The sequence below is a fragment of the Pyrgilauda ruficollis genome, unplaced genomic scaffold (genome assembly GCF_017590135.1).
Source record: "Pyrgilauda ruficollis isolate IOZ18807 unplaced genomic scaffold, ASM1759013v1 scaffold12, whole genome shotgun sequence".
Taxonomy (NCBI): domain Eukaryota; kingdom Metazoa; phylum Chordata; class Aves; order Passeriformes; family Passeridae; genus Pyrgilauda; species Pyrgilauda ruficollis.
The window spans coordinates 11,068,869-11,094,806 of NW_024510321.1; the positions used below are offsets into that span (position 1 = coordinate 11,068,869).

The 25,938-nt window shown below is 40.9% G+C and overlaps 2 protein-coding genes across 9 annotated transcripts in view; one reads left to right on the top strand and one right to left on the bottom strand.

Moving 5' to 3' along the window:
• Nucleotides 1-14,278, bottom strand: part of CREM (cAMP responsive element modulator) — a 36,296-nt gene extending 22,018 nt beyond the window's left edge. For 2 of the 5 annotated variants that reach the window (XM_041487293.1, XM_041487284.1), the window contains exons 1-2: nt 14,091-14,278; nt 8,488-8,605 (exon numbers count right to left, since the gene is read on the bottom strand). In XM_041487293.1, coding sequence (XP_041343227.1) covers nt 8,488-8,601 — 114 coding nt within the window. In that variant the 5' untranslated portion in view covers nt 8,602-8,605; nt 14,091-14,278. Of the gene's footprint in view, nt 1-871; nt 1,019-8,487; nt 8,606-14,090 lie in introns of all 5 variants that reach the window. The other 3 variants (XM_041487266.1, XM_041487257.1, XM_041487276.1) reach the window with 3 other exon arrangements.
• A 9,105-nt stretch (nt 14,279-23,383) lies between these two features.
• CUL2 (cullin 2) overlaps nt 23,384-25,938 on the top strand; it is a 40,475-nt gene continuing 37,920 nt past the window's right edge. Inside the window, exon 1 of one of the 4 annotated variants that reach the window (XM_041487846.1) lies at nt 23,384-23,604. The gene's annotated coding sequence lies outside the window, so the exon portion shown is untranslated. Of the gene's footprint in view, nt 23,605-23,804; nt 24,149-25,938 lie in introns of those variants that run through there. The other 3 variants (XM_041487857.1, XM_041487826.1, XM_041487837.1) reach the window with 3 other exon arrangements.

Here is a 25,938-nt window from a genome sequence, read left to right on the forward strand (position 1 = left end):
AACACATGGTTTTTCCTCAACATGTTGCAATGGCCACAGGTAAAACCCTTCCTCCTAACAGGGAGAGGTGTATCATCTCTCTTACCAGAAATATCAACTGTATCTGCAAAAAGCAATTCAGCTGACATTTCCCAAAGAGATTTTAATAAAACTAGAGCAGAGGCCTTCCTAGCTACAAGAAAAACACCAATGGGAGACCAAGCAATTTTCAAAACACTGCAAATTCATTCTCTCTTGCCTTTTCTACTTTTTAAAAACTGGAAAGTCTTACATGTTTTGTACCAATCCCTGCTTTCTAGTTCCAGTAACTTCAAACACATGAACATTTGCCACACAAATATGTGTTTTGAGGCTGCCCATATTTTTGGTATCTACATATCCACAGCCACAAAAGCAATACAAGATGCTCTAACAGGGTCTGATAGGGGCTACAAACAAGGAACCACTTGATACAATACACTTACTTTTACTATGCCCAGATCCTTTTCAATAATAAAATAGGAGATACTTCAAAATTTATGAGTCCATAGTCTCATTAGAAACACTATGTTCATAGAATTTAACAAAAATTTAAACCTGCAGGATACACTGAAGTAACACATGTAGTGACACAAATTTGCTATTGCGTAAGTTCAGACACAAGTTCCAAGACAATTTCTTATAAGATAAACAGGAAGCATTAAGGAATTGCTACACAATGCTTGTAGAGCTGCTCCTGGTTGGATGTTTGCCACCTTTCCCCCTGCTGTTTCCTGTGCCATGTGAGTAAATCTTGCAGCAGTGTTTAGAATGAAGAGAAACTGAAGATGGCTTGGTAAGAGAATTATGAGGCACCAAATATTCATGAAAATGTAACAATAAAAAAGCTAACCTGAACAGCTTGCATGTGTGGTGACTGAATGACTGAGGGCTGTGTGGCTTGAATGACACCCTGGACATGAACAGTTTGACCAGAAGGCAACTGCACTAGAGTTACAGCTGGAGATCCTCTTCCAGCACTGGAAGCAGCTACAGAAACCTGCAAAAATTACAATCATCATGTGTAAGTGAGATGCCTTAAGACTTCAGCAAATGCTTTTAGAAGTGATAGCCAAAACAGACTGATTTTGTTGCCACATCTAAAATAGCTTAGATGTACATAATTATCACACACACACAAATAAATTATTTTACTGGTAAAACTACCAAAGGCATGTACCTTTCCAAATGGTCTGGAAAGTTTAAAACTGTACTCTAACAAACTGCAATTATTTGGGTTTTTTTCCCTCCAGAGACTTTGTATTTTCTTTTCAATCAAAAAAAAAAAACCCAACCCTCAGCCATCGCACACCAGATCTGTTGTTGCCAGCATGAAGGTTAGGAAGAACCTCCAGAAATGTAACAAAATCCATGTATATTCACTGGAGTGGAATGTCACTGCAACAACACAAAGGGCAGAATGTTCTTACGAAGAAAAAAATTTAGAACTGCTTTAGTTTTGCTTTGCTTATTAGGTAAGAAGTTATGCTTTTCAGATGGATGTCACAAGAGACATGAGAATTCTTCAGACAGAGAAAAATCACCCTATTAAATAAAGCCATACAAGGATTTGCAAACTGATTTAGTTTAACGGACTCTTGTTATATATATATATATTTTGTAATTTTTGCATATTTACATTGAGGGGTTTTTTTTAATCCAAATATAAAAGCAGTTTTCATTCCTGATCCATAAGATATTGCTTGTCTAGGAAATAATCCCGTTATTGAAGGAAGTGAAAAATTTTAACTACTATTAAGATGCACTGCTGTCAGAAAGTCCTGATGTTGGTTCAAATTACCTTGAAGAAATAATGTTTTTAGGAAAGAAAAAGAGAGCTGGAGTGTATCAGTGCTTCAAACAATAACAAAAATAAAGAACAGCTGAATCTTCTCTAAGCCTAGCACAACCACAGAACAGCTTTCCCCATCCTGTGGCTCTCAGCCCTCAGTGCTGAGGACGAATGGGTTGAGAAACACCTATAGGCTAAGAAATAGTTCAATATTTCTGCTGTCACTGTCAAATCTATTAACAGAAACAAGCAGTGACGCAAAGGGAAAACACTATGATTGGTCTCAATTTACGCGATGAAACATCTCTCAACTCAGAAAAGGAAGACAATGACAAACACAAACCATATCATAAAAAGAAATACTGTGTTTTTCAATTAAACTGCACTGAAAAGTCTTATTTCTATATTCTGCAATTCAACAATAAAATCAGACTCAAATATAAAATTCTGTTATTATTCCCTTCCTAGCTTTGTCCACAGCTTCAAAGGTATCTGGTATGAGCAGTAAACACAAAATGAGATGAGAGTAAGAAGAAAAACATGGAGAATGCTGAATATTAAAAAAAAAAAAAAAAAGGAAAAAGCTAAAAATTAAAAAAAAAAAAAAAAAAAAGTTAAAGAAACTTTTGTAATTTTTGCATATTTACATTGAGGGGTTTTTTTTAATCCAAATATAAAAGCAGTTTTCATTCCTGATCCATAAGATATTGCTTGTCTAGGAAATAATCCCGTTATTGAAGGAAGTGAAAAATTTTAACTACTATTAAGATGCACTGCTGTCAGAAAGTCCTGATGTTGGTTCAAATTACCTTGGAGAAATAATGTTTTTAGGAAACAAAGACAGTGTCAACATTCACTATGTAATTGTTCAATGTTGTAGGAAACTGAACCACTTTTCAGAAAACAGAACAATTGAGGGCATTTTTAACCCTGAAATGAGTTCCTTAAATCATTCTTTAAATGGCATGAAAGAGTAACAGGGAAACAGGACATACAAACCTTCTTCCCAACCTATTCAACAAATATCAATATTACAAGAAATTTATCAGAAATAGATATTTGAGACTAAGCTCCAGAAAGTCTCAAAGAGCTGAAGAGTATGATCTATTTTGTGGCAAAGCTTACATCCCAAACCCAAGCTTCAAGCAGCAATCACAGAGCAGTCTAAATGTTTACAAAGCATGCTAACTTTTCAAAACATTGTAAAGGCAATTTTACTAAACCTTTCCATTTACTGCTATCTATCTTTGTGAGAATTGTCATTTGACACAATACTCAGTGGGTCAGAAAGAACTTTCTGAGTACAGCCATAAAACAGTAAAAGGTGAACAGTTTACAAGTTTCTTTTTGGTGCACAATGGGTCTGTCACACATAATCAGGAAATAACCCAGTACTAGAGATTAAGAAACTACATTCATTTTAAAGCTCCTTATTCAGTATAACCCCACAGGGAAAAAAAAAAAAAAAAAAAAAAAAAAAAAAAAAAAAAATAAAGAAAACTTCATTCAGCCAATACTCTTTTGGACTAAAGTTTAAAGGAGAAATTGTTTTGTTCCCATTAATTCAGATATGAAATTAAATGAAAGGGTTTAAGTGCTAAGGGAAGGAGATGATACTACTATAAAATTTTCAAGGTTCATATTCTGCATCTCTTTTATAGATATTGGAAATTATTATTAGAATTTTGATTCAGATTTTCCCTTTACAGTTTTGAATCTGAATATTCCTGTGTCAACTGAAATACTAGAACATTTTCATGCTATCATGTGTAAATCCTGACTGAAACAGACATGGCAAAGAAATTTCTTTCTGACATCAGTGATGAGCAATGCTACCTTTAACATCCTTACTTCAAGGACTGTCTGGCACAGCAACTGAAAACAATCTACAGAGGCAAGCCAGCAACACAGAGGCTGAGGGGAAGCTTAACACATTCTATGGGTTCTATGCTCCTAGCCATGCAATAGTCACGTCCAATAGCTTCAATAAATATCAACCATGCAATCCATAACAGCAGTATGGTCCCATATTTCAGGTATTTGGAACTGCAAGTGCTCTCTCTTCTACGTGGGGAGGGAAAGTAGCCAGCAAGAATGACCTTCCTACTGAGGCACACACCCGTGCAGAGAAAGAGGCTGCCCATTACTTATCTAACTCCAAGATACATGGTCCATCTGAACAGTTATCCTGGATGTCCTGAGAATGTCAGATATCCTTTCCCTGCTAAGTACTAGAGAGGTTACCTTCACATTCCTCCCCTCATACCTTCAACACTGCAAAATAAAGAATTCAGGACACAGGCCCATCTGATTTCTGCCCCTGCTTAGACTCTAAATACTACAAGGATTCTAGAAGTAAAGTGAAAAGCAATTCTAGAAAAGGAAAAGTCAAGGCAAATGCACACTGGATTCACCTAAAAAAGGATCAAAGGACCTGTCCCACTTGGACACCGAGTAGCCTCTATGAGAAAAAGCTGGAAACAGATGTTTTGATCAATTCCAAAGCCACTGCCAAAATAGCAGCATCTACTTTTAAGGAAAATAAGATTAGGCTGACTCCAGACATTTGGTGCCACCATACCCTTCCAGGAAGCACAAAATGGTGACACAGCTGCACGGTTATAATCCTCTCACATCAACTTTACTAAATGGCCAGCATTTGCATTTGGCAGGCTGGTTTTAGAGCCTTTACTTAAAATAGCCTAGCAAACTCCCATAGCTCTCAATCTCTAGGGAGTAAGATTTAACAGTTTGATATCAAGAGCCCACAAGGACAACCCCCCCAAAGTGCTAAACTTGAACAGTCCCAGCTTGCAACAGCTATGCACTCCAGGCTCTGAAAATCTCCCTGAAAGCCTCCCTATGCTCTCTGATAGCAGTTCTCACATTGCAAATCCTGACATACGCCTAATTCAGGCCAGCACCAAGAGGTCAGCAGATGGTATCTCAGACAAGGTCAGCAGACAGCCCTACTGATAGACAGCATGACAAGGTTAACAAAAAGTGAATCAAAGAGGAACCCATCAAGATGTAGGATTAAAGAAAAAAAGAAAACACAACTGAAAGTGTTTTTATCAAACCTGAGAAGGGCTAAAGTACATTGATCTTACATTGTTACAGTTATCTTTAGTATAGCTGAGCACAGAGCAACACAGAATGCAGTACGGCTTCTAGAAATCTTGCAAAAGGAACATCTAATTTCTCTTTGAATACTATTGCAGATTTAAAACTTCCAAGATGTAAGTTTGACTACCATCAACACTATCAGAATATTCCAATACAAGTTAACTACTTTAAAAGTACAGCTCTATACATAGCAACAGATGATCTGTGCGTGTCAGACACCCCATGGAGCTCATCTCAAAACAGGTTGAGAAATTTTCCATCTCACACCTCTGCTCTTCCCTCAAAGACATCAAGCTTTTGCACAGGTGTCGGCACATCTCCAACAGCTTCTAAAGACACCTACCAATTCTTACCTATTTATTCTGGCATCTGGATCACAAAAACATTACCATGTCAATTAATCAACTGGCTAACAGTGACAGATGCAAGAAATGCAACTATAAACTGATTCTATAGTAGGACATTTTATTTAAAAAAAATAACCATTTAATGGACAAAATGGTTTGTCCCTTGCTGGTTTCAAATTTACTCATTTTTGCTTTAGTAGAAAAAATAATTTTACTTTCAGCAGCAAAAAATTGCAGGAGAATACAGCACTATCTATGATACAAGCTAAGAAAAAAATGCAAACACTATTTTGTCCTCTACAAATAATGTATAATAGGTCCTTCTTAGCATTGGAGGTTGTCCCATCACACCATAGTGCTCCAGCCCATACATTCTTTATGTCTCCTCTCTCTCCCAACAGGGGAGACATTAAAAATGCTTCAGCACAAAACAATCCCTGCCCTGTGAAGCACCTGGTCCATCCTTTTAAAACTAAACGGCACGTATTTCTTTAAAAAGCCTATAGAGGAGAGGAAAATAAGTCAGCTGCCCTCCAAAGAAGGAGGAAAAAAAAAGTGCACACCTCCTATGTAGTTGTATCCCTCAGCATTTTTCTAGTCACTCCCTGGCCATATAATTCAATTAAATATCAAACACATTAAAAACCATTACATTCCATCTGGACATAAAAACTCCACCTGTATTACTGGAAGGGCAGTCTCCTGTTGGTACAGATGCCCAGAGAGGTTCTAGAGACTCCATCCTTGGAGATATTTACATCCCAGGCAGACACAGCTCTCCTGACACTGCTTGCACAGGCAGGGCAGACTAGACAATCTTAAAAGGTTCCTCCCAAGCTTGACCCTTCTACAATTATTTGATAATACACAGAAAACCACAAATTAAAAGACAGTGTATTAAAATGTTTTACTTCTGACTGACCAAAACCAAGGCTGAACAAATATTTTGTTAGAAAAAACACAAACAAAGCTTCCATCTCCCCACTCCCTTGGAGATATTTGAAAAGGAGCCCTCAGTTTCAGTGATCAGGCATTTTTCTTACTCCCAGTAAGAATCAAGTCATTCTTTGCTACTATTTCTGCATATTTGCAACAAAATTATTAGGAGGGAGGAGTGGAAGTTGGCACAAAATGCCTCAGTCACTTGTAGTAGTTGACCTCTCTTAACTGCACTCCTCCACAGGCCAAAGCGAAAGAAGGGATCTGTGATTCTCTGCAATAGTCAAAATACACAGGCACAGCCATGAATTCCTCAGAAACACACAAACTTCCCATCTGGACCACCACAAAACCAGTCAGATGTCCCATACAGGGGCCTCCAGAGAGCTTTAACCCCTCAACACCCAGGCCCAACTCTCCATGACAAAGCGCCTCACCTTCCAAGCCAGCCACGTAGGCACACAGGCTAAGAAAATCCTACTCATCTTAAGCCAAAGGAGCGTCTCAAAAGGCCTGTCAGCACGAAGTGCTCTGCCTGGGCAGTTCCACCACAACAAATGCCTGGGCAGCTCCACCACAACAAATGCTGTGGCAGCGCAGCCTGAAGGCACTGAGGGCGTGCGAGGGCTGCAGGCCCCAGGAGCCAGCGGCTGAGGAGATGGGCACAGGCCCGGAGCCCAGGAGAGGGACAGCAGCACCAGCCCCGCTTGTCTGGGAGCCCAGGAGAGGGATGGCAGCTCCAACCCTGCTTGTCTGGGAGCCCAGGAGAGGGATGGCAGCTCCAACCCTGCTTGTCTGGGAGCCCAGGAGAGGGATGGCAGCTCCAACAGCTCCAGGACAGCTCTCTGGGCCATCGGACCAAAACCAGGGACTCCACTCCAGACTGTTACACGCAGCCCTCAAACTGAAGTACGTTTTGGTTCGGTGTTAATTGCAGGAGATTCATCAATACTTCAGAGTTACTCATTTTAACTGGAAGGTATGGGACCCATACCCCATACAGCTGAACATTCACACACAGTACTCAAGCATTAAATGCAGACAAACACAAAAAGTGTTATACATGGCACAATACAGGAGTGCAAAAACTCTCCTACAGTGTTAGGGACACCTTTGTCTCTGAATCAACATTAAAAATCCCAAGTGACAGAATTCACAGATGTCTTCTCCAGAGACTACTGCACAAGCCAATATATTTTACACATCAATCATCCTATGAAAATTTGAACAGAACTACAAAAGAAGAAATGAGGGCATGACATCAACAGAGCAAACAAAATAAAATTCTTAAAGAAAAAAAGAAAAAACTGAAAAAGCAATATTCCCAGTGCTGCATGCATCAAAACCAACAAAAAAAGGTTGATAAATATCTTGTGGTCTACTTTGTGTCTGAAGATCTGACAAGAGCAGCTGCTTTCAGTTTTTAAAATGTATCTATAACGTGAATCAAGTCTCTAACATAACAAATACATGGCATCAAATCTTAGCAAATAACTTCAAACCTCCAATGATGAAAAAATTTGGTAAGACTTTTTTAAAATCAGTTTTGTTATTTAACAAATAGCTTTTGAAGATCCTTTTTAGTGGTCCATACACTTTTCTGAAGCTATAAATCTTAAGGAACACTATTTCTCTCAAATGCTGAATATAATAGTACATATTTTTAATGTTTGAGAATTGTAGCTATATAATCTTCTATCCATTAACAACCAAACAATAATCCACAGAAAACATGTAAAGTATGCTTTTAGAAGTCCAGACACTGTCATTGGATACACAGGGATGAAACAAAACAAGCACACATTAAAAATGTACTTGCAATTAAATAAAATACAAAAACTGGAACGAGGAGACAACCATGGCTATTTTTATTCATGTTTCCATTTTTTTTAATACAACACATCTTCAAGATACACAAATGGTTTAGATATGTTTGATCTTGTAGCCACCTGAATTCTTTAAGACTGTATCCCATCTCTATAACAATCACCTTGTGAGAGTGAAAGGAAAAAACCCCTTTGTCTACTGATCACTCTTGTCTGAAAGGGCTCCTAAAAATGTTACCTTTTAACAGACCTGACGTTATATTAGTCCTTTGTTAACTACTGAAGGCATATTTTCCAGTATACCTATGCTATATTTTTTCCTATTTAATACCAAGACTTATAAAATATGAGAATACCATAAAAATTGATAGTCTAAAAATGATAGCAGCTCTGAATATCACTTCATTCATTCTTTTCATCTTTCCACATTCTAACTTACCTCAGATCCTGAGGAAATCTGATTCTGGCCTGGCTGATTCTGAAGGTGACCAGCACTTCTCTCTGTCAGAGAATCCACTGCATTGTCATCCTGTTCAACCATTTCCATGGTCATCAGTCTAAAAGTAAGTACATACATATTTAAATAACTCAGTACAGGGAGGTGTATCAGGCAGCTAGGGAGAGTAATTCCAAACTATTTTCCATTTGGAGCAGACAGAAAATAAATATGTTTCTGTCAAAATGAAGTTCTTTCTTCATTCCCCTGTACTAAAATATTTGCTCATATAGCCAGGAGCTCTAAAACAAGTATTCTGGAAAACTGCAGGGAGGGGCAGTTCTGGAGATAGTTCTCACGGAGGGACAAGCAGAGTCCCAGGGTCCCATGCAATGCTGGCAATGCTGCCCACAGAAGGTCCCTTCAGCCTCATGGGCTGCTACAGCCCTGTTGAACCTTCCAAGATGCCTGTTCCCTGCTGGCATCTACACTTGAGTTGTCTGTAAACTACTCATGGCTCAAGAGCCACAACAATTCTTCTCACTTTACAGGTTTAAAAGTAGGATAGATTTCATTGAAAACTAAGAACTTGCTGACCCCTCAATTTAAACTAAGAGTTTAAACTTCATAAAGAAAACCTCCCAATCTGCTACGTATCTGCTATATAAAAATGCAATTACCTGACAGCTCCTTTTCGATATTTCTTGGCACACTTAGTCATAACGGAAGGTGTGAGTTTTAAAACAAGAGCTTGGATCTCTTCGGCTCCCTTTCTCTCCTACCAAACCCTGCACTGAAGGTGCAACATTGAACAGGTGATGTCAAACATTGCCATGGCAACAGGTCAGTTTACAAACAGAACAGAGACAGGATAGGGTCAGGTAGAGGCAGGCAGGGCGCCCTGCAGGCACGCTCCCACCTACACCCTACTTACACAACCACTGACAGCCTCAAAAAGAAGACATGATATTAGTTGAGAGATGTAAGAGGCAGCAAATCTCGGTTCCCCAGGTTCAGTTTCTGTAACTAGGGGATGACAAGCCTGACTGAGGCCAAAGTTCAATTATTTCAACCGGCTAAGAGTTACTTTGGCTTCTTCTCAGGACTTGCACAGAGAGATGCAAGAGGCAGGCAAGGACTGCTACCTACCTGACTCTGAGGCTTTGGAATTAAGACCCTCTTATAAGTTAACTACATTAAATCAAATTAAATGTAAACCAAACTCCTTTTGTGGCAGTATTTTACAGAACATTCCACAATCTTTGAAGAGAATAATTTTTATTAGGTTTTTTTTAAATCAAAATTTTGCCCAAAGTAAAGGCATGAAAATATGGAAAGATACCCAGTCAAAGCATATTTCTAGCTTATATGCCTCGAATGGTACTCTACTGACCAGACTTAACAGTACTATAGCTAGTTGTAGCAAAGTTGCAAAACAATTCAACATTTTATAGATTGACATGAATATTTCTGCTCAGAGAAATTACATGCCCTATGCCAGTATCAATTCAGATTACAATCATAGGGAGCTATTTTAAACCTAAAATCTTTCTACATTTTTCTCTTGTAGTTACCACTAATTACCTTTTTGTTTAGATAAAAATTAATTAAATATCCACTGAAATTCACCAAAGTGTAACAGCCCTGGGGAAAATGTTTTCACCAAGCTTTTCACCATAATTTTCTATAAGAAGATGTTACCTAATTAAAATATTCTGGTTTTATACATGTGCAATATAATAATAAAGAAGGGAAAATAAGTTATTCCTTTGTAAACTAGAGCCACCCATAAAGTCTCAAATATGAAAGGTCTATGTGGTTCTTGTAAGAATAGGCTTCAGAAGAGCTCATACACCAAGGAAGAAGAAATAATGCCTAGGTACTGGCAACACATTCATTGTAATCTCTTCCTAAAGATGGGAATGCAGTCAGAATCAATTCACTTTATGAAGGCCCTGAAGTATTTTTGTATCCAGAGCCATCTGTCACAGAAAACCTACTGTTGAAAAAAAACCACAAAAAACCAAAAACAAACAACAGAAAACCCAAGTACTTTTATTCCTACTGAATGCATTTCATAGAAATTTTACCCAGAAAGTGTAATTTTTAATCTTGGAAAAAATTTAGTTCCTGATTTTTAGCTTAATTTCTCACTGATTGCAGAACAGTATGAAAATGCATTTACTTCTACTACTTTATCAGGATTTTTCTCCCCAAGACCTTTCATTTGTAGTGCTGCACTAAATTAGCAAAAAGCTACAAAAAGAGCATCAGTGCAGCAGAAAATCTAACAAAGTTATTTCTCATTTTTGCAAAATGCAGTACAGAGAAAGGGGTGTATTTTTGATTATTGATCTTTAATTAGAAAAACAACAGCAAGAACAACACATGTCAGTGGAGCGACAAACATAATTGAGATTTATGATATACTTGGAAAACTCCAGAAGTTATATAGATTTTCCCTCTATAATTGTGTATATTCTGACTCTCAATACAAATGATTGCTTAATTGAAATATTTAGCAGGGTGAAGTAAAGTCTGAAAATTTGACTGCCATAAAATGCAGTCACTACTCTGAAACATAACAAAATACTTTTCCTAGATAAGCTCAAACCTGCTTCTTTTTGACAACCTCTGTGATCAAATAGTGACTTGACTTAAAACAACATCCAAATATAAAGATCCAATCACAGCCTAAAAAAAAATAAAATATATGAAGTATATGAGTAATTTTAAAAGATACATGAGCTACCTTGGCATAAAACTTCAGTGAGAACGATGACTTAAGACAAACTAGCATATTAGTATCACAATTCAGACAGGTTACAAGATTAGGACGGATAGACACAACCATGGGATCACGGAGCTGGCAGGAGCAGGTCAGCTGAAGTCATTTGAGCCCACAGGGTCAGCGGTGGCACAGTCACACTGAGCTGTGCCAGTTCATGTGGGCTTGTGCACAGCACAAACCGGGCACGCCAAGGAACTCCTGAGTTTCAGGCTAGGTTGTCACTGTCTTCAGAGCGCTTTTATAACCTGAATTGTACAGGGGTTTTATTTCCTGTACTACACATCACATCAACATGAATACATCAAACTTTTTAATACATACAAAGAAAAAATACTGAGCAATACTGTATCTATGCTTTTTCTAAAACATCAGCAATACAGACTGTGGAATGAAACTGTTACTAATCCAATTCAGAAAACAGTTTCCACACATATCACACTCAAACAGTCTGCATTGCAAGCAAATTGTAAAATATTCATTGCTATTAAGTTTCCAAGAAAGAAAAACAGAATTTTCCACCAAACCCTTAAAATCCTTTATAAAAGCCTATCAGTAGCAGTACACATCACACTTAAAAGTTTACATAACCTTCCTTCTATTTTGAAAGGAATACTAAGCAAATAGTTTAAAGTAAGTGACCTTGGGTCCTGTTTAAAATTACATTATGTTTTTCTTCATTGTATTACGAATTACATACAAGTTTTAGTCTTATACTCATTATTAATACATCTTTTTCTTATATTTTTATCTTACTTACAAAGACTGAACAATAATTTTAAATACTAGTCTGTATTTTTAAATTAATAAACAAGTTACACCTCTGCACACACACAAAAAGGGGACAAGAATGGTTTTCCGTAATGAAGCAAAGATACCTGCTTCTTCCTACAACATTGCAAAGAGATATTCAGGATCTGGCAGCAAGTTTAACTGTTTTCAAACTTGCAACATTCCAGTATATATAAGCACACGTTTACTGTAGTCACTGAGACTAATGGACAGCAGGTCAGTGATCAGTAGCAGATAATCACTGATTAAGATTATGCATAGAGCGCACATCAAAAGCTTCTTCAACTGCGATCAGATGAACCACCCCTGACAGGAGAAATCTGACAGATGGAATCAGCTAGAGGAAAACAGAAAATCTTTCCTAGAAAATTCAAAGCAATTTACAGCTAAAGGTGTTAATTCTTTATATTTTTGCCCATAGGTAAGAGATGAAGGATAGCATCCCTAACAAGACATGTTCTTTTGCAATAAAGAACACAAGAAATCCTTTCACTCCCCCCAGTACTGCTGTTTGTTTTACATCACTGCATATCAACATAATATTTAATGCCTATTGATGAAATTACACTGCAAAAGCAGACTGCTATAGTATTTTGCATAACTGGAAGTGTGTGACTGCCTAAATAAATACCCAGAGACATTTTTAAAAACAACTTTTTTATTTCAACCATCCTTTATACATGAGGGACCACTTACAAATGTAGTTTGATATACAGGAAATCAATCATAAGGGGCTAAAAAATATGTTTCAGCCCTTGCTCCAAATCTCTTTGAAGGTTCCTATTCACAGGGGAGTTACTAGAAAGCGAGAATGTGAATTTACAAACACCTGTTTTGCATTTATTGATGACCCCACAGTGAGTGTGGAAACTCTCAGAATACACTTCTTTCAGACATTGTGTTTTCTATCAGCTCTGTAATAACTGTGTTACCACCCTGGTGGCATGAAGGACACCAGCTGATAAGGGGATCATAGAATTCAGTCAAGTAAAATGCACAACAGTACAACAGACCCGATTCTGACAGTGTAAACTTTCCGTTTCCAGTACCACCATCACTAAGATTCTTGTGTCTCCTACACTTTTATTTCCCTATTTTCTTCTCTGAACACCTCAGCTAAACCCTAAACCCCAAACACTTAAAACCCCAACGTGCCACTACTCTGAGCACAGGCAATGCTACCTGGCCACCCGGCACCTGCCACCCCAACAATGCAGACACTGCAGCGGCTGCGAGCGCACACGCGGCTCCTTCAGAGGGACCCGACCAGCCCCTGGGCAGGCCAGAGGATCAATCACCATCAGTCCCCGCGGCATCACTTAACACGCGGTTGCACTCAGCACCAAAAATGATGCTATCACAGCAGCGGGGGATGCAGACAAAAGTTTCAAGCAAGACTTCGGACTCACGAAGCCCCCTGTGATCCCTTCCCACTTGTTCTGACCCAGCTCCGAAAGCCCTGTGGGCAAGGTTATAACCGGGAGTAACGGACTGAGGGGCAAACGCCACCGGGCACCCCCGCTCCCCTCGGCCGGGGCATCCCCGCGGAAACCCCAGAACGGGCCGTCCGGGGCGCTCTGCCCGCAGCGGGCAGGCGCTGCCCCCGCTCCGAGCCGCATCGCCGGGCGAGCCGAGCCGGTGCCCCGAGCAAGCGCTGGAGCCACCGCCTGCTAGAGCCCGGCGAACGCCGTGGCTCCCGGGCGGCAGCGGAGCCGGCGCTCCGCGCAACCCTTCCGGAATTCCCGGGACGCGCAGCCGCCTCGGGGCCGCCTCACAGCGCCGTGCGGGCTCTGCGCGGCCGTCCCTGAGCGCAGCGCGCTCTCGGCTGCCGACGGGGACGCGCCCCCACCGCCTACCGCGCGCTCCCGCGGCGGGGCTGAGCCGAGCGCGGCACAGCGCCCCCCGCCTGCCCTGCCCTTGCCGGCCCTGCCCGCCGCGCCGCCCGCTGCCCTCCGCGCTGCCCCGCTCCCGGCCCGCGGGGGGTCGGGCTGCGCGCACACGTGTCCCCGCCCCCTCCCGCACTCACCCGCCGCCCTGTACGTGCTGCCCCCGTCACAGGGGGTGGGGGGGACCGGGCCGGGCGGAGCCGCACGTCGGTCTCACGTCAGCGCTGATGCAGCCGCGCCGCCGCGGGGGCGCCGAGGAAATGGCGTCTGTGGGGCCTCCCAGCGCCAGCGGCCGCGGCGGGAGGCGGAGCCGCGCGCGGGCGGCGGTGCCGGCCGCCGCGCTCCCCGAGCCGCGCTCCGGGCGTGCGATAGCGGGGCGGTGCCGGCCGCTCGCCGCGCCGGCCGGGCCCCGCCGATAAGGGCGGTTGGCTGGGCGCCCCCGCATGGTCCAACCCCGGCCGTCCCCGCGCTGACCTAGGGAAGGGACGCGGCACAACCCCCGGTTGTCCCTTGGGCGGTGCCGGAGCCCTGAGGGACACGGAAACCTGCCCAGAGGCCGCCCCGCCGAGGTGCTGCCCGCCGGTTGTTTTGTAATTCTGCTTCGTAAAAGCACGTTCCTTACATCAGTCATTCATGGTATGACATAGTATTTTACATTTATTTGGCTGAGTAAATCAGAAATTGCCAAGAGGCAACAAGCGGGAGCGACGTGCGTGTTGCCCCGCTCACTGCCACGGCATTACGTCCAAATGTCCTGAGTCACGTCGGGTTTGTGCTGTAGGTGTGAGCGCGCCCTTTGCCGGAAGCGCAGGGCCCGCCGGCTCAGGGTTAATAACGTTAAATGCAATAAATGCGTAAGCCATAAACTTTGTTACTATGGGTGTTTGCACATCGTATGTCTTATTGCTGATCAGTATTTTACAAAGTAGTGTTAGAAGGGATTATACTGCAGTAACTTTTAAATTGGATGTGTATACATCACTGCACATATATTCTGAAGTTACGTCATGTATTTACCCATTTTTATCGTTTGGGTTTTTTCTTTTTCTTTTTTTATTTTTTTTTTTTTTTTTACTGTGAGAATCTACTCAGTGTGCTAAATAAACATGAAAAACCGAAGTTAATTTCACATAACTCATTGTGATTGAAGAATTGGAGGATGTGTGTGTCAGGATTGGTGATAGGTCCACACAGGTCAAACACTCAGTCTTATTCATGGCATGGAGAAAACCTGCGTATTGATTTCCTGTGTTTTTAAAAAAAACAAATAACTCTTATCTCTGACTTCATAAGGGATGAATCATATTTATTTGCAAAGGTTTTGCCTTTAAGCATTTAGTTCTTTCATTTGCTTCACAGGACTTACTTAACACAGCTATCTAAATTGCAATCTAGTGGAAAAAATACAGAATCTTCAATTATCATTATTGCTTGTGCAAGTTTTCAGTTTTCATCCTACATTTCCTTTGTTGAAATATCGAATACCCCCTTCCTGTTTTGAGTTCTGTTTCCCTCCCTTTGTTTGTTGCATATGTACTATGTGTCTGTTCTGGGTTTTTAAATAGGAGTTTCTCTTCCTGTAATTAATTCTCCTTTAAGATTTCACCCATTACATACATTATCGTTTTGCTCATTCATTAAAAGATATGTTTTCTCTTGTCAATTAAAAATATTTGTTAGAATAGTAAGATAATCAAATGAACAGGCAAGTGTTAAACTACTGAGAATTACTCTGCTGAAACCTTTGGAAAAAAATTCTAGTTTTGCCCTGTATACTCAAAAAGCCAAAAATGGCTCTTAGGATATTAGCAGCACCTCAAAAATATTTTTGAAGTTAAAAGTCTTAGTACGAACAGGAAGAAATTTCAAATGAGAGTGTTAAATAATGGAAACCACTGGAGTGAGTTACCTGTAAACAAACTGAGAATTTCCATGAACTCTTAGGGCCTGGATTTGGACAAACAGTTATTTTTTATTAGTTTCCAAGTAAGCCATAAATGCTTTGAAATGTTTAACTAAGAATTTATTACTATTTATACCACTTCTCTCGTAATGAAGTGTATCAGAGGTATAAGTGAACTGCCAGAGTGCCTTAGACCATGGTGATACAAAGATCACGATTTGGCTCTTGGTGCAGCTCTCTGAAGTTGGTGGGCTGGAAGAGGAAGGGAGTGAAAAGGGCCTTGTGTTGTGTTCTTACTGCAGCAGGGCTGCGGTACCGTGTTGGTTACCTCAGGCCAGACCGACCTGTGCCACAAAAGTGCTCACTTAGACTAGAAACAGTTCTCTTTGAATTAGGATCAATGCCTGATGTGAATCCATTTAATTTCAAATGCTGAGACCAAAAGCAATCCATAAGAAGGTCACAGAAGTCAGGATTTGTTGTGATTTTCATCATTTATGAAAGAACACAAACTTGAAATCCAGGCTCTTTGCTGCCGTCAGAATGACTGCCTGAGTTGTCTTTTCTCTCTTATCTCGAAATGTCCATTGTTTTTTGTTTGTTTTGTTTTGTTTTGTTTTGTTTTTTAACTTTGGTGGTCAGAGCCATTAAGTTTCTTTCAACCTGGATCAATTCTTAAGTCAGATCCACTGCACTCTCGCACAGAGAGAAGTACGACCTTAACCAGGGGGGTGATAGATGAACAGGGAGTTCATTTGGCACCAAAAAGAAACATGGTGCTCTTTGCAGAGAAGATAAATATTCCACCAGTGCACATTACATCAGTAGGAGTGCTATCTGTGTAATTTTCAGGCAACTGATTCTACATATGGATCTCACAGCTATCTTTTAAATAGATTTGTTAAGGGGATTGAAAGAATTTTGTGAATTTTAGTTCTAGTCTTATGAAACACCTGTTTAGTTTTCTTGTAAAAAAGTTCATGGATTGTCTTGGCATAAACAATGATAGCACAATGGTTATGCTACCTAGCTTAGTTGTCAATTTCTCTTTAATTAGAATCCAGACATCTGTAGGTAATGCAGGTAAAACTGAGAGAAAAATAGACTGGTATGCTATTGGAAATAATAGTGACACTTAGTGATTCATAATTTCCCCACAGGTCTCCTCATGGACCACTCCAATTTCAGCCAATCATTGTATAACCCTACATCTGCTCTTTCATTGCCTGCAAGGAAATAGAGGGACAAGTGCAGAACTTGCAGCATGGTCACAGGAAAGTGCAGTCAACACACAGCCACTGTTTTCACAATTCATTTTGTGAATGTGATGAAAGTCAGAAGTAGACAATATCTGCATGCTGCAACAGAATCCTAATCAGTCTGGTACAGAGAACAGATTAGGCAAGAGGTACACTTTAATTAATATAAAATATAAGACTAATAATTTATTTTACCTATTCTTTTATAAATTCCTAGCAATGCAAGACAAATATGGATTTCCATTAGCTCACAAATAGACCCAGATATTGCACACCCTTAGAAAGGCAAACATTGAAGAATATTGTAAGAAGTAAAAGCTTTGTAAATATTTTTTAATGTATATAGGTTTTTTTAATAGTTACACATCTGTAGAACTGTAAATATTTTGTAATCTCTCCTTCTCCAAACTGTGTCAAATTGGAAATAAAACTGAGTATGAGTAGTACAAGAACAAATTGATGATCCTTTTATTCTTATTTGCTTCTGTCTATCACTGGAACCTCTGAAAATCAATACTGCCTAAATTAGTGCTGTGCTAAGGCACCACCTTGACTTTTGTGGGTTGCATAAGCCAGAAGCACAGGAAGGAATAGCCTTGAGGAGTCCCAGGTCTGGCTTAGTGAGAAGCCTGGCCTAACAGCTGTGAGGCTTTGCAGTACCTCAGCTAGCTCTACTTTGCCTTGTGTCATGTAAACAATAGGCTTTCTTTATTTGGTAGGGTTGGATGCTATTATTGGTGAAGGGGCTATCAAGTACTATTCTAGGTCAATTTTTAAAATTATTATTACTTTGATTTTTTGGGTTTGTAATTATTTGATTTTGAATAATAAGTTGCAGTAGTGTTACAATATTTTACACTCCAAAGATGAATACTATGTTATAATGTGGTTCGTTTTTGTTCATTTTGTTTGCTTTTTTTTTTTTTTTTTTTTTTTAGGATTTGTAATAAGAAATTTAAGTTTCTAAATACAAAACAGGTATCCCAAGTCATATGCTACTGTCTGGCATGAAGTACTTACTGATGCACCAAAATATAGCAAAGCAAATCAGAGTACGCTAGCAGCTAGACTGTGATCACTTTATTAATCACTGCTTGAACAACAACCCAAATGGCTAAAATGATTTGTGAATGGGTAGTTAGATACCTGGAATGGTGTTTGTAAGTCACGAGGAGAATTGACAGGATTCAGACTCTCTGTTTCCTAATCTACTGGTCCTAGGTCAGGTCTCCAGCACTGTTGCCTCCCCACATGCTGGAGCCAGAACAAACAAAACAATGGAGAAACTTGTAGTCTGACAAATAACTTGGTAGTGTATAAATTTCTGCATACTCATTTGTTGCATATTCATTTAATGAGAGAAATTATTATAATGGGAAAATAATATTTTGACTAAGGAAAAATGTAAGGCATCTGAAATGTTAAAAGAATTGACTGGTGACTTCAAGACATGTAAATAATGATATTTCTGTTACAGCAGAAAAACAAAATGGTAACTTAGATCTACTACATGAAATTTTCATTTCCTGTACTGAACAATGAACTTTACTTATATAACACCTTCCTCATAACATGAATGTAACATGTACTTCACACTGTTCATAACCATTTACAATTTATTGCTGTTTGTAGAGATCATTGAACTTCTCAGGTGAAAAGTACCGGGTTTGTATAAAGCATTATTTTGTACTTATAGCATGAATATTAAATGTCCAAATAACTGCTTTAATTGTATTTAAAATTTGAATACATAAAACTTTACTTTTAAAAGTTTTCTGAATAGGCTGTGTTAAAAGAAGCACACAGAAAACAGTTTGTAGTTGAATGTGAATACACTATGCCACAGGAATATGGATATGCCAATCAGTTGGCATACAACTGTGCCTTGAAAAAGATGTATCCTGTAAGGCACAGTAAGCCAGTGCAGGAATGTGGCCAGCACTAACAGGACATTGAGGATCTACCTCACACAAAGGTGAATGACATCAAGCATTCAGATAATGCAGTAAAAGCCAAACACATACAAAGTGTTCATATTTATTAAAAATATTCAATGAAAATATATACACAAAAAAGAATTTGCATTTGGTTTACACAATGGCTGTAGACTAGATTTTCTAGCAATTGTAGGTTGTTTTTGATGGGGGACCAGATTGTTTTGTTGGTGGTAAATGGTTGTAAATTATAGTGAAGAGCAAGAATGAAGAAAATAAAATGAAAAGCAAAAGCTGCTGAATAAATGGAGCAAGGTAAAGGTGTCTGGGAGCTATAAAGGGAAGAGGTACAAGTGAAAAATAACTAAATGGAAGGGTATTCTGTATAACAGAAGATTGTCAGGCTATTTGCAATGTGTTTATGTGAGAGAGCTTCTGTATTTCTTTCATGTCAAGAACTGCTAGTTCTTAATCTACCAGTGATACAGATAAATGGCTAAAGAAACATATTTTTCTGAAAAGGATATATCTTTCATCAAATGCTAGCTCAACTAATTTATCTCTTTGATGATGCTATTTTGCCAGCTGGTTTATTTATGAGCTGGTTTTTGTCATTCTATTTGTCTAGCACTTTTGCACACTACAGGAGGTTTCCATCTCCATTAAGTATGAAATATGCGTTTTACTGGATCATTTGAGAGACAAATATATATACTTTTATAAAGTAATTTTTCAAGAAAACCCAAGGAAATGGAATGATGCCAAGTTTAATTTGGACAATGACATGTTAGAAACGGACACTAGACATGTCCCATTTATCCTATTTTAGTAGAGACTGATAATATTTTCTCTTATTCTTTTTTTTTTTTTTCTGGAAATAACAGCTCTGCAAATTCAACCTTGTCTCAACATTAAGTTATGTTGCCTGAGAGTCATCATCACTAGGGGTTTTGCAGTCACCAGTTTTGGGTGTTTTTCTTCCATCTGTGTATATATTTATACATACTGTATACACAGATGCCATAGAGCTGTATCTACCATTTTTGGTGTAGTGGTAGAACCACTCAAGATTTACATGACTGTTTTCCCCAAAACATTGTGCCTGGCAAACAAAAAGCAGCAGCTGCCTTCCTCTCACACTGTCTGCTCATAAAATCATAGGATTATAAAATCATTGAGGTTGGAAAAGACCTCCAAGGTCATGGAGTCCAACCTCTGGCTGAACACCACCTTTTCAAATAAACCATAGGACTAAGTGCCACATCCAGTTGTTTCTTGAACACCTCTCAGGATGGTGAGTGCACCCCCTCCCTGGCCAGCCCATTCCAATGGCTGACAACCCTCTGAGTGAAGAAATTCTTCCAGATGTCCAGCCTGAACATCTCCAGTCACAGCTTGAGGTCACTTCCTCTCATCCTGTCTAGTTGCCTGGGAAAAGAGGTTGACCCCCACATGGCTACAATCTCCTTTCAAGGAGTCATAGAGAGAAATAAGTTCTGCCCTGAGACTCCTCAAAGCCAAATACTCCAGCTGCCCCTGCTGCAGTCTCCCATGATTTATTTTCTGTACTCTTCACAGCTTCATTCCCCTTCTCCACAGCTCCAGCACCTCAATTCCGTGCTGCCATCTTGTGGCCAGGAGTGCAGCGAGCGTCTGCTTCTTAAAGAAAATTAAAGGGGTTAAAGCAGATTAAATAATCACACATTTTAAATTCTTCATAAACTTAAAAAAATCTACAAGAATAATACCTAACTACTGCGCATTTTTTGCAATCACAAAATATTTGTTCAGTTTATACATATATTTTGCACGTTACCACATGAAAGATAAATACCCAGAATAAAAGTCTAGATTAAAATAGCTATAATGAAATAAAGGTCAAGTCTTGCTTTCATTTATCTTCTTTTCAGAAGAAAAATATTATATTAAAAATTTGTATTATTAGCTGCATCAATAATGCAGACTAACTCATCTAGTAAAAATTGAATATAACATGAATATAATATAAATAATCCAGTCAATATTCTCATTTTCTCCATCAAAAAGGCTAATGAATATGTTAATCTAAAAATAGGATTTTAGGTCAAAGACAAGAAGAGCAGATAGTAACATGAAAGGCATTTGCAAATGGCGTGGTGGTGGTGGGGAATGTGGATACTCAGTATCAGTTCAGACTGCAGTCTAAACCAGCTTTTAAATAAAACAGTGGGTGGTATAGTGGCAAATTTAATATAGTGTTTGTATTACCATAGGGCTGTGGGATTCCTAGTTCTCTACCAGAATAATAGTGTCAGATGTAGCATCAACATAAACAAAATAGACAGCTCCTTCCAAAAGTATTAATTACATAAGATAAAAGAAAACAAGTTAATGCAAACAGACAGAGAAACAGAAGTATCATATAAGAGCAAACAAATGCACATAAATAACTCAGGAAATACTACAGTACTGGTTAGGACAGTGAGCAGACTTGATAGCAGATGTAATCAAAGAAATATAAATTTGTATATGTGGTGGCAAAGTTTTAAGGTGGCATATGTGTGTAGTAGGAAATAACCTGTGTCACTCACTATATAATCAACAATATATAAAGAACTGGTAAGAATTTACTGGGCAAAAGTTGACTTCTCCATAGGACTATCCTGCAAAAAGTTCCAGAATTTCCATCTGTTCCCCATCTATGCCTTCTCTATCTACAACTGTTGAAAGACAACACCAAGCCTTGGTCAAACAGGATTTAATGTAGGTCTGCACATCTGCTGTCACCAAGAAATGCATCAAGACGTGACTGAGGTAGCTGAGGACAGCCTAACTGGCCATGCTTTGCCAAATGGCAGCTTTCATTGCTGGCTGGTGTGGGCATGTCTGAACAGCAAGTTAATTCAGATGATCAACATCTGGGCTTCAGCAGGTAGGAGCAGCCCCACCACAGAGCTAGCACTGAACTGAACTCACTGATTTGTAAATCACATATCCACTCACATAAAGCATTGGTGCACATGCACAAGTTTTGCTCTTGGCAGATACATTATAATTATTTCTTAATGGACTGTATGAGAACCTTTGTTCTATTGGAAGCACAGGCAGCACTGTGGGAGTGGCAAGATGACCTTAGCAACACACACAGTAACGTGCCCAGCTTGCTCATCTGACTCCTGCAGTACCCTGTTCTGTGTTTCCAGGTGGTAATTCTCTGGAATTGTTATTTCCTAAACACATTTAAATTGTTATTTTCTAAATCCAAGAACAGTTTTTAAATACCTTACATAAAAGCAGAACAAATATTCATGTTCTTCCTCTGAATTGTGACTCCCTAATTGTGCTTCCTCAACTGCAGCCTTGTAGAACAGAGTGTGCAGAATAGTTGTGGATTTGGTACCTAATTGAAGTCTGTGCTTATTGTGAATATTAATAATTTCAGAAAATTACTACATGATTCTTCCATGCTGAACAACCCAAATTATTAGTTTTGAAAATACCTCCTTTCCTGTATCTATGTTTCCAGTTTATAAAGTTAACTTAGGACTAAACTTCCTTATATAACAGAAATGTAGAAAATACGTAGTGTGTAATGTTTGGGTAGTGTATAGATAAGGATTTTTTCATTAATGGCTGTCTAACTTGTGGTATCTGATCTTGTACAATTCATACATTCACACAGCACGGTTAAATAGCATTATTAAATTGTGCCAGCATATATTTGAACTTCTAAGAGTTTAACTCACAAGACTGTGGCTAACGCTACCATTAAAAAAGAGCCTTCAGTCCTTAAAAAAGGAGAAAGCGCCACAGATACAATCCAACACTTACAGAAAATAACAAGCACTCAAAAGCTTAAAGTTACAACCTACCTCCCCCTCCCACAGCAAATAGAAAAGCTTTAAACTAGCAGAATAGAAAAATAAAGGGCTTTAGGGTGAAAACAGAGGAAGTTGAATTGCTGTTTAAAATGTCTAGAAGGAGCTAATAAAAATAATTTTAAAAGAGAACACAAAGGAAAGCATTAAGGCTTAATGATAAAGCTGCAAGCACTGGAAATTAAATGGGCAAGGGCTTGATTTGAAAACAGGGAAAGCAATTATTTTGAGGCGAGTTTTCAGTAATTTGAACAATAGAGAATTTTCAGGAATAAATGCCTGTTTTTCCAGAAGACTATTATCTCTTACGGAGAGCTGCACTATGTGCTCTAAATGAATCCCTTTTAAAATTTTTTTTGTTTTTTAAACCAGAGCACTCTGCTCAGCCGCGAGCGCCGGGCCCGGGCCGGTGTCCGCCGGGCGATGCCGTCCCGGGGGCTCCCACAGCGCGCACGTGCGCCCGGGGCACGTGAGCCCGCCCGGCTACTTGGTCTCCACAGCGACTCTACTTTGTTACTTCCACCCAACAACTTTGTGTTGCCCCTTTCCGCCGAGGCCCCCACGGGCACGGCGGGCGTTCTGCCGAGGCAGCCGGGGCCGGGGCGCTGCCCGGGGAGTCCCGCACCGGAGCAGGGTCCTGGAAGCTGGGGAAATTCCCTGCTGGAGCCGGCGGCGGGACGGGGACACTTCCACCTTCTGAGGTAACGGCGACTTCCTCACAGGAAGCCCGGGAACGCCGCGCCCGCGGGAGAGGCCCGTTCCAGCTCCCGTGCCCCGCGACTCCATGTCGGGAAGGCGCGGGACGAGAACGCTCCCGCCATGGAGGCGGAGTGACGCGTGCGCGGCGACCGCCCCGCCGCTGGGAAGTGCGGCCGCCCGCGCTCGCCGTACAGTGCGGGCTGTACCAAACCCCACTGCTCCGGCGGGGGACGGTGCGATCGGAAAGTGACGGAGCGCCGGGACCCGTCGGCCCCGGCTCATCCTGCGGCCCGCGGGGACAGCCCAGCGGGGAGAACCCGGGGGCGGCCGCGCCGCGGGTGAGGCGGCCGCGCGGCGGCAACAGCACCGAGCAGAGCCGCGGGGCCGCGCCCCGACCCCGGCAGTGGCAGCGCCGGCGGAGGGCGGGGCGCGAGAGGCTTTGGGTAATGGCAGCGCTGTGAGGACGGAACGGGGCAGCGACCGCGGCCGAGGGCAGGAGCGAGGGAGGCCGGGCGGGGGTCGCTGACTCGGGCCCCGGGCCGCCAGGTAACGCCCTCGCCCGGCCCGGCCCGGTGCCCTGCCCCCCGTCCGGCCCCGGGCCCGCCGCTGCCCCCCGCCCCGGGCCCCCATCCCCCGGCAGTGTTTGTGCGGCAGCGCCCGCCCGCCGCCTCCTGCCCCGGGTCCTGCCCTTGCCCCGCGGGGAGGGCGCGGTGCGGCCTCTCCGGCGGGGCCGCTCATTATCCGCTGGCTGCGCCCTCAGCCAGTTTCGCTTTTGTTTTGGTGGAGGGAGAAGGTGGGGAGCGGGGCACGGACGGGGGCGGGCAGCACTGGTCACCTGTTTGACGCGAGTGCTCCTGCCTGTGGCTGCGCACCCGCCACGGGCTTGTAATTCTGCTTATCGAGGTGGTTAAATAGCTTGGAAATATGGGGCGTTCTTTGATACTGGACAGAATACTATGTTTATTTGTGTGAACAAATAGATGCAATATGGCAGCTGTGTGTTTTAAAAAATGAGGCGATGGAAGCAGCATCCTTTCATTATCCTGCTGAGTAAATATGTTTCAATAACATCTGTTTACCTTAGGGCTTATCAAACAGGTATCGCTTCCCATGCCCTGAATAGTCTGAACCCTAGGGTAGATATTCTGCCCTCCTATAGTTCTTACCGTGATCAATGCAAGACATTTAATAATCAAGTTGATGAGCTTGTGCATTGCTGACGCTGGAGCACAGCATTCCCAGAAAGCCCAGTGTCTTATAGTAAAAGTTGCACCATACTTGTTAAAATGTCTCTAAAACAAATTTAAATTTATATTTCCATTAAAGTTGTAAGAGAGTGCCAAATAACTGTTATCTTAAACTGTTTGACTTCAGAATACTTGGATGACCATGTGGATGCTTTACACAGTATTAGATTTTAATCATCCTGAACACAGTGTTACTGATTAATGACATTGGGATGTACTGTGGAGAGGACTTTTTCTTCACCCTTCCTTCTTCCCTTCGGTTTTGCTTCTCTTTGAAGAAAGGGCTCTTTTATCTTGGATGTACCATGTGTGTTTCCAAGATAGTGACTTCTAATATAGCACAAGTACAGCTTCATTACCACAAGCACTTATTATGATTCTTAATGTCTTTTGTGGACCATGATTATTTTTTCTTGAGGCCAGCTGGAAACGGTCTCATGTTTTTCATAAGAGGGGTATTAGGGCTTTTTGAAGATTACGATTTCCCCCTCTCCCATCCTGGAAGTGAGCTGTTGTCTGCCTCTGCTAAGGTTCATGTTTCTGTGAAACATACATCAGTGTGTTTTTCAGCTTGCTTTCTTTGATGGATCTTTGTTTTGTCACTTCTCACTGATTTTTCTGTGCGAGCTCCTGCCGACATATATGAATTGAATTAATAACCATGTTACAAATATGACAATATTTACAGCAGTTGAGGAGCTTGGTTCATGAGTCGGGGGGTGGGTTGTATGCATGCATGCTAAAAGTTGCATCTGATTTCATTGCTTTTTTTCTTAAACTGAGAAGTGATATATCCTGTGAGAGCCAGTAGTGGTTAAGGTAGTAAGCTGGTTGCTAAATAGTTTTTTAGCATGACATTTGATTCTTTCCCTTACAGAGGTCTGCCTCTTGGGCTCAAAGTCTGTCACTAGCTTTTTGCTTTCCCATCTGACCTTGAAATTTTGGAAAGACAAGAGTCACTTGTCCATCTGTTTGAAATGGAAATAGAAGTATTCTTTCCACATTTTTTTGTAATCCTACAATGTCATGTTTCTGAGCAGGAGCTGGACTTGCTTTGTGCATGGCATGTCGCACATCAGGTCCTTTCTA